The sequence below is a fragment of the Anolis carolinensis genome, chromosome 4 (assembly GCF_035594765.1).
Source record: "Anolis carolinensis isolate JA03-04 chromosome 4, rAnoCar3.1.pri, whole genome shotgun sequence".
Lineage (NCBI taxonomy): Eukaryota > Metazoa > Chordata > Lepidosauria > Squamata > Dactyloidae > Anolis > Anolis carolinensis.
The window spans coordinates 28,439,292-28,452,258 of record NC_085844.1 but is presented as its reverse complement, the minus strand read 5'-3'; the positions used below and the strand labels follow the sequence as shown (position 1 = coordinate 28,452,258).

Here is a 12,967-nt window from a genome sequence, read left to right as displayed (position 1 = left end):
GTAAGTTCATATGTAGGAAGTATACATGCTCAGATATCATATATGTAACCAGGTAAACGCCTATTAAGAGATTCACCTTAAAGGTCCAAGCAAAAAATGATATAAGACTATCTAAAGTAGATAATTAAAATATAATTAAATTTGAATGCTTTGGTGAAAGAATATAAAATATTCAAATTCAGCAGGCTAGTACATTTGCAGTTTTCTTTTATTAGGTGTGAAATCTAAGAATCCCCTGCCAACTCTTGAGGGCTCAATCCAGAATGTTGAACTGAAGTACTGCAGCACATCATTGGTCAAATGTGCCTCTGGGACCATGGGATCAATAAAAATTTGTGCCAAAGCCCCAGGTATGTGCAGCTGGACCATGTAAAACTTTACAGCCTGTGTAGGAGAAATGGCCTTGCTTTTTACAAGGAGAGTTACTGAAACAAGAATTTATTCATTGTTCCTATGAATCAGAGGTATTTTTTGTTTTTGTTTTTAGAAACGGGATAGGATGATGTATTGTATAGTAAAAAGTAAGAAATGCTATTGAGCTGTTTGGGTCATTATAAATCTTCTAAATCTACAAACATCACTTATAGATATTGCTTTGAATATGAAGATAAAAGACTGAATGTTACATCTTTGCAAAGGAGCATGCACTAACCAACTTGTTTCCCCTAGTTGTTTTGGACTAGAACTCCCAGCAATCTTGACTAGCTAGCTGGGGCTTTTGGAAGTTGATGAAAAACAGCTGGAGGACACTTTGTTGAAAATATTTCCATAAAACTTAAGCTTAAAAAAACTATTCTTACGACATGCTTCAAGATAATTACAATGTAAATCTGATTGTTTTATATTTTAAAATAGTCAAATGTTCATTGAATTACAAACATGGGAGACGGATTCTGTGATAGAGCTTTTGCCTTTGTGATTTTGCATCCTGTAGTGCATAACTGCAACAACAGTTTTACTTTTGCATCTAAGAATAACACTTTTTCACGATAAGATGATTAATAATTCCTGGACAAAATATCAATGCTGCCTTGCAATTAATTTTATCTTTTTTATGAACTTCCTTTTAGATAATATCAGAGAAATCGGAAGAATTTTTTTTGGCAATCTAAATTTTTTTAATCAAAAGGAGAAAACAATGTTGCTATTTGCAGGTGTGCCACCTGCTACACGTTATTACTTAGGTAGATTTTCTGCCTTTGCACAGAAAAGGTTCTGCTTCTGATTTCTCCCTAAGGTCTCTATAAATGAGGTCAGTCCTGTAATTGCTACCAGAAGGACAGCTATACCACACAGCTAAAAGATAACAAAACAGCAAAGCCGCTTTGTGAAAAAGGAGACGGCTGAAGGGTTGATTTCAGTATTTTTGTTATTGCCGAGCAGGGAAATTGATTTATAGTAATCAAAAATATTCAGATAATTCCATAGAAATATAGGTTGCTGATACATGAATGAACTCATTACAGAACACACCAAAATTGCTTCAGAGGGGTTCTCAGCTCTTCAAAGTAGGTTGAGAATACATCAGGAACTTCAGGGCTATGAGAGAATCATACCTCCAGGTTCTGTGGCAACTGTGTTAGTAGAACCCCCACTGGATCCCGGCCAGCTTCTTATAAGGTAATATATTAGCAGTTGTTGCAAATAATGCTACATTTTAAATCACTGGCCAGAATTCAATGTCGTGTTCTACTATTGGGGTTGCTTATATCAACAGTACCAGGTGCCTCTGCAGCCCCTTACACATTCTCATAACTTGCTTGAAAGGATTGGAAAGCAGTTTTGGATATTGTTATGGAAGGCTGCTAGGGAAGAGGCAGGGAAGAATGGCCAATTGCAATAGTGGCTACTTGCTGGTGCAATGATTTGCTATCATGGGAGTTGTAGCTTTGCAAGTGTCTAACCCTTCTCTGCCTAAAAATATTGGCGCCTTACTAAACTACAGATCCTAGGATTCCCTAGCATTGAGCTAAGGCACTTAAAGTGATGTCAAACTGCATTAGTTCTACAGTGTAGAACACTGACACAGGAAGAGCCTCCTTGAAGACTGAGTAAATGCAGTCAGGCGTCCCCTGGGCAATGTTTCCTGTAAATGGCTAATCTTTCCAACCCAAAAGCATTGCTTTAACAACATTTTAACCTGGAGGTGTGTTTGTTTCCTCCACAAATGGATGAACACCAATGTTTTTTTTTTTATCAAGACCACTGTTAACGATTATGTCTATTAATATAGAAAGTTTGTCACTTGCTTAGGAAGAGCTACTGGCCAAAATGTCTGAGGACATTTCCTGTGATATTTTAAGTATACAGGAAACACACAGAGACATCACAATGAGAAGACCAAAAATCCTTGGAATGCAACAGACAATATGGTAGTGCCGATCTGGTGTAGCAATTTCTACCACTTCTCACACAGAAGTGAACAACATTGAAATCCTATCTGGGAAACTTGATAGCAGCAGTGTATCATCACTCTTTATAAACACCTGGGGTTGATTTTTATTTTACTCCCCCAACCAATTATCACAATAATCAAGCCCATTTTGTTGTGGGAGACTTCAGCAGCCATAGCTGCGCCTGGGGCTATGATGAAGCCAATAAAAATGGCAAAGCAGTTCAAATTTGGGCTAACAATAGTATAATGAGTCTCCTCCATGACAATAAATTACCACCATCATTTAATAATGGTTGATGGAAGCATGGTTATAAACCTGATTTGATTTTTGTAAATGAAAGCATAGTTCACCAATGTATTAAAAGGGTATTAAACCCAATACCTAATACTCAACATAGACCAATATGCTGCCTAGCATATGCAGCTGTAAGACCAAAAAGCGTCTCTTTCCATAGAACATATAATTTCAATAACGGTAACTGGACAGAGTTTACAGGGAACCTAGAAGCAGCTGTTTCTGATATAGAACCTTCTACAGAAGGCTATGACGTGTTTGTAGAAGCTGTGAAAAGATCCCCGAGGCTCTCAATCCCTAGAGGTTGTTGTACAAGCTACCTACCAGGCCTAAATGAAGAATCGCTAATTCAACTACAGGAATGCCTCAGATTATTTCCTAGATAATCCATACAGTGAGAAAACTGTAGCAGCAGGCCACAAATTATCTTCAGCCATAGCTAATGCTACAAAAGACTGCTGGATAGTGCTACTCAAGAACTTTGATATGTCCAAGAGTAGTCATAGAGCCTGGCAATTGTTGAGACGCCTGGATAAAGATCCTCTGATATCAACATGCAAACATAACACCAGACCAGATGGCACACCAGCTAATTCAGAATAGGAAAAACAATTGCACCAGAGTAAAGGTGAAAATCATCAGGATGCTAGAACTTAAAACCCACTAATTGTCATCTCCCCTAAACCTGAAAGAACACAGAGAAGCTATTAAGCAGTGCTAAACTGGTAAAGCACCTGACCTAGATGACTTAATGATGGAACAAATCAAACACTTGAGCCCCAAAGCTCAAAACTGGCTTTTGAATTTTTACAATCAATGCTTGGTGCACAAACAGATTTCCAGACTGTGGAGGAAAGCTAAGATTATTGACATTTTAAAATCTGGTAAAGACACCTCCAGTGCCAAGAACTACTGACCAATCTCTCTCTTATGCCATCTGTATAAAATATATGAGAGGATGCTGTTAAGGTGACTAGGCCCTGTTATTGAACCCAGTTTATTGCACAACAAGCAGGCTTCAGATCAGGGGAAAACTGTACGGCTTAAATTCCTAACTTGACCGAGTATATCGAGGAAGGCTATGAGAAAAGTTGCATTATGGGAACTGTTTTGTGGACCTTACAGCAGCCTATGACACGGCGCAACATAGGAAAATGCTGCATAAAGTCTACCATATCACCTGGGACTATGATTTTAAAAAAGCTATCCAGACGCTTCTAGAAAACCACAGCTTCTATGTAGAATTTTAGGACAGGAAAAGTAGATGGAGGAGGCAAAAGAATGGTCTACCTCAAGGAAGCATTCTTGCACCAACCTTGTTTAATATTTTTACCAATGATCAGCCACAGTCACCACTCACAAAAAGTTTCATATATGTTGATGACCTTGGCCTAAAAATGCAAGTAAAAGACTTTGAAACAGTTGAAAACCAACTTATTAATTCCCTAAAAGATCTCTCCAGCTACTACAAAGATAACCACCTGAAGCCTAACCCTGCCAAGACACAAGTGTGTGCTTTCCGCCTACGTAATTGTGAAGCCAACAGGAAATTGAAAGTTATCTGGGAAGGCCAAGAAGTTGACACTGTTTCCATCCTAAATATCTTGGTGTCACCTTAGATCGAACACTAACATTTGGGAAACACTATGTGAATACCAAGGACAAAGTAGCTGCACATAATAACATCTTGTGGAAATTTACTGATAGCACATGGGTGCAGACCCAAAATTAGTAAGAACATCAGCCCTGGTCTTGTCTTACTCAACTGCTGAGTATGCCTGCCCTGTCTAGCATAAATCTGCCCATGCGAAGCAGGTGAATATAGCACTGAATGAAGCATGTAGAATAATCACAGAATGTCTCAAACCTACACCTGCTGATAGACTTTATAAGCTAGCTGGCATCCCCCCCTCCTTATGTGTGACGGGATGTTGCTGCCAATTGTGAGAGAAATAAGGTTGAACACTGAAAGCCACCCTCTTCCCAGTATACTTCAATCAAGGAAAACTTTCAAGGAAAACACCACTCCTCTTAATATTCCTTCAGCAACAGGAGGAAAAATCTGTGGACAGAAAAATCAGGCAATTCCAACTGGAAGATCCTACAAGGGTCCTCCTTCACGGGCAAACCAAAAATGGGCAACTTGGAAGTCTCTGAACAGACTCAAAAGTGTTGGCAGATCAAAAGACAACCCGGCAAAATGGCACTACCTAGAAGAATCCTCCACCTTGTGCAACTGTGGAGCAGAATAAACCACTCAGCATCTTTATGTTTGCCCCAATATCCTGCCTCATGCACAGAGGAAGAACTGTGTAAAGCTACAGACAATGCGGTCGCTATTGCCTATTTTTGGTCTAAAATTATTTAGCTGCCTGTACTCCCTTTATCAGTTTTATACATATTTATTTATGCAATGCTTTTGACACAAAAGAAATAAAAAGTGCACCCTTCGGCAATGAATGCAGCAGCTGTATTAAATGGTGATACCCCATTGGTCCTATATACAGAAGAAGCTTCAATTAATTCTTTGTGGAAGTAAGCAGTGCACATTTTTTCAGAGATCTGTCTTTTGCCTTGTAGTCTCAGTAATACTAGAATGTCAAGGCTTTGTTCAGACTTCCATGTTCTTATAGCCCAAAGAAGATTTATCATAGAATCTGATCTCCATAGCAGGAGTGTAGCAGTTTTCCTATGGCAAAGTGCTCGTTATCCAAACACTTTTTTTAGGCGATTCACCATTTGACTCTATTGATGCATATTTATTACGAATTACTTCTGTCCAAGAGTTTGATCCAGCAAAGCCTTCTGTCACTGGGATAGTAAGGGAGATAATTTATTCCTTTTCACCCTTGCAAATTTCACATGCTGTTCTGTGTTCCAGTATTCTGGAGCACACTTAGGGGACACGGGGAGCCTGCAGTGTTAAAGGGGTAATTGGACCTCTTCTACTGACAGAAGTCTCTGCTGAACCAGAGTAGAGAGCAGAAGGTTGACATTAAATGAAGCCTAGTGAGAGTATATAAGGCCAGTGCCCATGTTTTCGATTAAATGATTTCTCCTTGTTCTCTAGAAGGATGAAGGATGTTTTAAAATATTTAAAATATAAAAATAAATATCTTTGTTTTGAAATAAATGTAAATGTTTATAGTACATTCATTTAAAGCAGTTCAGTTTTAAAACTTAGATTTTGAAAATACCTTATATGAGTCCCCTCTCTGGGGTGAGAAAGGTGGGATATAAATGTTGTAATAAATAATAAATAAATATTCATGTATAATTTTAGTTTTAAAAGGCAAAAAAGAAAAACCCATACCCCAGCCCCGGTTGACTTATTCGTGGGTCAATGTGAACTATAACTTATATTAAAAAAGGAACCACCCTCTCCTTTTAGTAGAGTGGCTAAAGTCCAGTGGTTCTCAACCTGTGGGTCCCCAGATATTTTGGCCTTCAACTCCCAGAAATCCTAACAGCTGGTAAACTGGTTGGGATTTCTGGGAGTTGTAGGCCAAAACACCCACAGGTTGAGAACCACTGGCTCATCCCAGGAGAACCTACAGAAAGCAGTGACCCCTTCAGGCCTTTTTGAAAGCCTGGGCGGGGAATGGTAGTAGTAGCAGCCAGGGGTGACTGCCCCCCTGAGGCAGCATTCATGCCTTTCCTCTCCACAGTCTTACCAAAATCCATACTTTTGGCCCCCAAACCTGCCCTCACCATGAGATCTATTTATACATGGATATATCTGAATTTGCAGGTTACTTTTGATTATTGTTGTCTTTTAAAATCTGTTCAGTAATTACACATTATTTAATACATTTCAAATTCTGAAAAATTAACATTTGAGGATTATTTGTTGTTACAAGTAATAAAATAGGAAGTAGCAGTTTATTTAGTATAATAAATGACATGTTGTTTATATTGTTAGCAGCATTCTGTGAAATCTATTGGATTCCTTGAATCACAATGTTTTAATCACGTGTTTTAGGTGATGGAGGGAAGGAGAAACTGATCCCGTTAATTCAAGGACCATCTGATACTAGAGATTTACACAGCAGCAAATGGCTTAATGAAAGCAGAAAACCAGAGTCTATTCTTGCTCCAGATCTCTTGGCCTTCACAGTTCAGATCCCTCAGCATAAGGACTACAGCTATAGTTCTGGTGAGTAGAGAATTCTTAAAAATGAATATTTGATTGTCTTTGAGTGTCAATTGTAGTATTTAGTGTTTTGAGATTGCAAATTCTAAAATTGCATTGCAGCTATGCTCACTTCTGACTCTTTTCTTCATGGCAGAGAGGGAGATCATCAGTAACAGCAAAATAGAGCATGGAAAGTGAAACCCAGTTATGGCTCCTGTCCAATTGTCCAGCGCATTTGGTTTTTAATTTATTTTTTCTTTTAAACACTAATTTTGGAAGGAGTCACCTCTTAATAGTCAATGAAGAAGCTACAAAGAACTTGCTGGTTTTTAAATTTTTTTTATTATTGCTTGTTTTAGTTAAGCATCTGAAATAGTTTAAGAAGGTTATTCAGGCCATATTCCCATAACTTCTGATTTAACAGCAATCTGGTCTACTTTCCCACTTTCAAACAATAGGAGCAGTTATGGACATAGTTTAATTGTGACATGACCTGGGTCTTAATTGTTTGTACATATCAGAGTAGACCAGCATATTCAGTAAGAAGTCAGTAAATCAACACTAACTATAAGTTCCACCAAGTTGATCCCTGTAATTGTTGGGAGCAACACATGGATATAGCCATGTAGTAAATCATTGGCAAGGGAAACTGAAAGAATGTAATGAGTACCTATATAGATGCTTTACAAAATCTGTTTATTTTTTTTACAAAGTTTATCCTGTCTTTTGACCTTCAAAAAGGCTCCTAAGGTGGTCATTAGGCCGAGTTGTTAAAACCTATCTAGCAGGTGGATCTCCAGTTTCCTATCTGGAGTAGTAACCAGACCACCTGATTTTGCAGAAGTTTGAGCTTGTTTTCATTTTATATTGCTAATACTGTTATTCAGTCTTGTTTATAGATCTTATAGAGAATGACGGAAAGACATTAAACTTGTTGTGTTTGGGATAGAGTTATGAATTTATTAAGGGTCTTTGCAGTGGAGCAGAAGATATTTTTCAAAATTATATCTTAATTTATCTCCTGAAATATACATAAAATATATTGACTTCTGCATCTTAGTTATAGTATTTCTTGAATGTTTTGCAGTTGTAGGATATTTCTTTTGTGAACGTTTTGCTTCCCCCTCAAAATATGAGGAGCATCCCACATACTGCATCCTACAGAAACATAAATTGAAACAGCAACAACAATGTTATTTGATACTTCCATACTTTGTAAAGGTTAATTTTGTTCAGTGGGGTTAATTGGAGAGGAAGGGATGGGCATGAAACTCAGGTTTGCTGCCTCATTTTCTTTTAGTACTCAAAGGAGAGTAAAATGAAGTTACTGATTTTCTTATCCCAAATTCTATCAAATCTAGACTGCAATGTAGGTTTTAAATAGCATGACTTTAAATGTGTATTTTACTTTATGATAAACAGTTGTGTGATCAGAATATTTAGTACATGGGTTGGAGGACTTTAAAAAGATTAAGCAAACGGGCAAATGCAATGTAGTAGTTAAAGACAGTTCACATTTATGATTGGGCATAAAAGTATAAAAATTATACTATCTATCTTGTTACATTTCCTCTTCTTTCCCTGAGGACTTAACTACGTACTTTATCTATAATTGTTGCCAGTTTTCTATGATGTTCCCACTGGATTTGTGCTCGGAAAAAAACTTATCCTCCTGATGACAGAGCTTGCTGGAATGATTTCATGCTCTTTGCATTTTTGTTCACGGGAATTAGAGCAAAATGGAGCTACAGCTGAACACAGCATCTATTTTTATAATTTTGAAGTGTATACTCTGTTATTGGAACTAAGTGAAGAGATACAGGTGTTCTCCAGCTCAAATCTATGGGGATTTCTTGATGGCTGAGGCTTGAAAAGAAAATGCATGTGTTTCCAGAGTCAAACAGCAGCTGTGAGACAAGGATTTATGCTTTTCTCAGAACTTTGGGATTTCAAAATGTTACATTTAATCACAGGCACAGAAAGAGAGCAAATGTTAAAGATGTTGCATATAAAAGGAGGGGATTGATCTCTTTACCATCCCAGCCAGTTGTGGGAATAGAAGAACAAATAGTCTTTAATCTTGATACGAATAATTTCAAGTGGTTTTTAATAGTTGCCAAAAACCCAGTCGTCAAGATATTTGTTCTTGTGCAGAATAATTTAATTTTTCTTACATGACCCAATATATTCTTACTGCTTTGAATACTATTAAAAGGAAAATGCTCTAATTGACATTGGGTTTTATTGATATAAGTCAGTCAAGTATTATATTTAATTTGTTGGAAATGGCATGTCAGACTAATGTTGGAAATATTTAACTCCCACTGGATTCAATTAGAGTATGTTAAGCAGATACTTAACTTCCCCCTCAGAATCAAGTGGGTTTAAAACTGCCCTTTTTGAAAATCTGAGATTAGGTTAAAAGCAATTTAACTGTACTATAAAGCTTTCTAGGTCAATATCTATGTTAAATATTTCATTGTCTAATCACTTTTAGAAATGTGAGATTACCTTTATTAATTTTATTTTTCTAAAATTAATAAATTGTTTTTCTGTCTCTCGGAAATGAGATTCAAAATGGATTGAAAACAAAGAAAGCCAATAGACAGTGGCAATAAAATAGCTTCACCAAAATTATTTTTGGACACATTTTTACATGTTAAAACATTTAAAACAGTGGTGCTAGGATGAATGATCTCCAGAGCTCTAAAACAAAAGATTTTACCTATCTCTTAAAACTTAATAACTAATTATTTCTCATGGTATGTTCCTTTTTGGGAGGGAAGATTATACATGTTTTGCCACCTTCACAAAACACCATTTGTACTTAGTTCCAAACGAACACATAAGAAAATCTCTCTAGAACACAACATGTTTTATGGGAGAGGGGAATCCGCCTCATATGAAGATTTTTTAAAGGGAATTTAATTCTATTGAATCCTTTTCATATCCATACCATTTCAGGCTTCATAGCAGTAGTGACCAGTGATATCTTTAATTAAACAAACAGGTTTGTTTTTAATTTTCTAGAATAAAATTACACTCACATGGCACTTTTTGGATTGCTATATACAGTAGAGTCTCACTTATCCAAGCTAAACGGGCCGGCAGAAGCTTGGATAAGCGAATATCTTGGATAATAAGGAGGGATTAAGGAAAAGCCTATTAAACATCAAATTAGGTTATGATTTTACAAATTAAGCACAAAAAACATCATGTTATACAACAAATTTGACAGAAAAAGTAGTTCAATACACAGTAATGTTATGTTGTAATTACTGTATTTACGAATTTAGCACCAAAATATCACGATATATTGAAAACATTGACTACAAAAATGGCTTGTATAATCCAGAAACTTGGATAAGCGAGGCTTGGATAAGTGAGACTCTACTGTATTTTAAAATAGATGTTTTGATATGTTATATTGTCGAATTAGGTTCTCCTTCATAATCGCTATTATATATCATTATGTGGAGAAGAAGTTCTCTCCCCCCACATGCAGACTTTAATCTGAGGACTTAGTTCTGTGTTTATGTTGCAGTGTTCTGTCCTTACAGAAATTGTGATATACTGTATAGCAAATTGAGCACTTCAGATTTTTCTCTATTTTAAATAAAAGGAGCGGAAGGAATGGGCCCAAATATTACTATAAAATTAAAATATAAAAATGCTGACTTAGAAGAAAGATTTTTAAAAATTGTAGCTATGAAAAAGATTTAGCTAAAGAAAAGAACTCTAATCTCCTTTTAAATTGTTTCTACAAGTGTAAGTGATTTCTTTTACACTCTGTAAAGGAGCTTTGGATATTTGAGAGAAGACTGTTCAAACCTAAACCACTTCTGCATCTGCTCACATATAAAAAAAAACTTGTGACAGCTTTAAGGCTGTGAAATGCTGTGATGTAGCTACCTATACCAAGTGGGAAGCAATTTCTTTCCTGTGTTGCATCTGTTACCGTAATCTTCTGTTATAAATACAGCCTGTGTTGGAGTAGATGACAGTGCCTGTTCAAACTTCTTCCAATAGTCATGGCTGTTGGTAAATCAGATGGTCTGAATTTGATCAGAAAACAGGGCTGGTTTTATAGGCAAAAGAAGTTATTTCCATACTCTATAGTTCTCCATCACGTGAATGACTTCAGAGAACAGAAGGTAATCACAACTTCAAGCCTAGCAGAAAGGGAATGTTATTTCGTATTTCATTTGGCTTGACTAAGGACTCTGTCGTTTGACTCCATGGAGCATAATATGGGAGTGTGATGTGATGATCTTTGAATAATGTTATTTCTGCTTTTATCACGACCTTGCTACTGGTACTGCTACCACCATCATAAATTACTATTTAATTACTAGTTGTAAAATCCCCTCAGTATGCAGAAACACAGGAGAGGATACAAATAGAAATAAATAAATACATAAATAACTATACAATATTAGCTTTAAGAAAGTATTGCTGTGATTTTGATCCTCTCAAATACATTGGCTGCCAAAAATATAAGAGGCCTTGGTGGACTTGGTCTACCCAAACAATGTGTACAATCCTTTATTCTCTTATTTTCTAGGATTTTATTAAATAAATTAATGCAGTTTATATAAGTTGCATATAAAGGTATTATGTCGTTGCCAGTTTTATAATTTCTTACTAGATATGTTTGTGGTGTGATGATTATGCTTATTTTAATGCTCTGTAATGTTTTTGTTGCATGTTTGTTCGCTGCTTTGAGTACCGATTGGGAGAACAGCGGGACAGAAATATAATAATAATAATAATAATAATAATAATAATAATAATAATAATAATAATAATAATAATACATGTAACTGTAAAAGCCCAAAAGCTAATCTTCACATGACGTGGATTGACTACAAAAGGCCTTTGACTCACTCCCACACAGCTGGATCATCAAGTGCCTGGATGCCATCGGGATTAGTAAAAACATCGGCACCTTTATTGAAAACATGATGGAGCACTGGAAAACTGAACTGTTGGTTGGAAATGAAAGCTATGGACTTGTCAACACCAGAAGAGGAATTTTCCAGGGAGACTCATTGTCCCCTCTGCTTTTCATTATTGCCATGATCCCTCTGTCAACAATCTTACAAAAAACAAATCTCAGCTATCAAACATCTAAGAAATCTCACAAAATTTCGCATCTGATGTACAGGGATGACTTGAAGCTGTATGGGAAAACGGAAACTGAAATCCAGTCTCTGACTAACACTGTCCGAATTTTTAGCACTGATATCAGCATGGAGTTTGGTTTGGACAAATGTTCAACAGTGGCATTGAAGAGGGGAAAATCACTGAAAGTGAGGGCATAAATATGCCTAATGGCCAAACAATATAGTGTCACCAACCAGAGGCCTATAAATACCTGGGCATATTACAGCTGAACAACATCAAGCATTAACATGTGAAAACTGTGGTCAGCAAAGAATACACACAAAGGGTCAGAAAAAAGCAAGCTCAATTGAGGCAACACCATCAAGGCCATAAACACTTGGGCCAAACCTGTCATAAGATATACTGCTGGCATCATAAACTGGACACAGGCGGAACTGGACAATTTGGACAGAAAAAAACTCATGACCATTCATCATTCACTGCACCCCCACAGTGATGTTGACCGGCTATATCTGCCTAGAAGATCAGGGGGCAGAGGACTCTTACAAGTAAAACAAACAGTCAAAGAAGAAGAACATGCCCTGGCAGAATGTGTAAAGCAAAGTGAAGAACCTGCTTTGATTGAAGTAAAAAATCAGAAACTCTTCAAAACACAGCAAAGAATCAGTACAAGAAAACCGCACTACAAACTAGAGCTGACAGCTAGCACAACAAAACATTGCATGGAAAATTCCTTGACAAAATTGAAGGAAAAGCTGATAAGGAGAAGACCTGGCTATGGCTCACGAATGGGACACTAAAGAAGGAGACAGAAGGCCTGATCCTTGCAGCCCAGGAGCAAGCCATCAGAACAAATACAATTAAGGCCAAGATCGAAAAATCAGCTGATGACCCAAAATGCAGACTGTGCAAGGAAGCTGACAAAACCATTGATCATATCCTCAGCTGCTGTAAGAAAATCGCACAGACAGACTACAAACAGAGGCACAACTATGTGGCCCAAATGATCCATTGG

At 36.9% G+C, this 12,967-nt stretch overlaps 1 protein-coding gene across 5 annotated transcripts in view; it reads left to right on the top strand.

Moving 5' to 3' along the window:
- vps13b (vacuolar protein sorting 13 homolog B) overlaps positions 1-12,967 on the top strand; it is a 389,126-nt gene that overhangs the window by 127,641 nt on the left and 248,518 nt on the right. For all 5 annotated transcript variants that reach the window (XM_003226609.4, XM_008119485.3, XM_062980141.1 and 2 more), the window contains exons 18-19: positions 216-350; positions 6,673-6,846. In XM_003226609.4, coding sequence (XP_003226657.2) covers positions 216-350; positions 6,673-6,846 — 309 coding nt within the window. The remainder of the gene's footprint in view (positions 1-215; positions 351-6,672; positions 6,847-12,967) is intronic.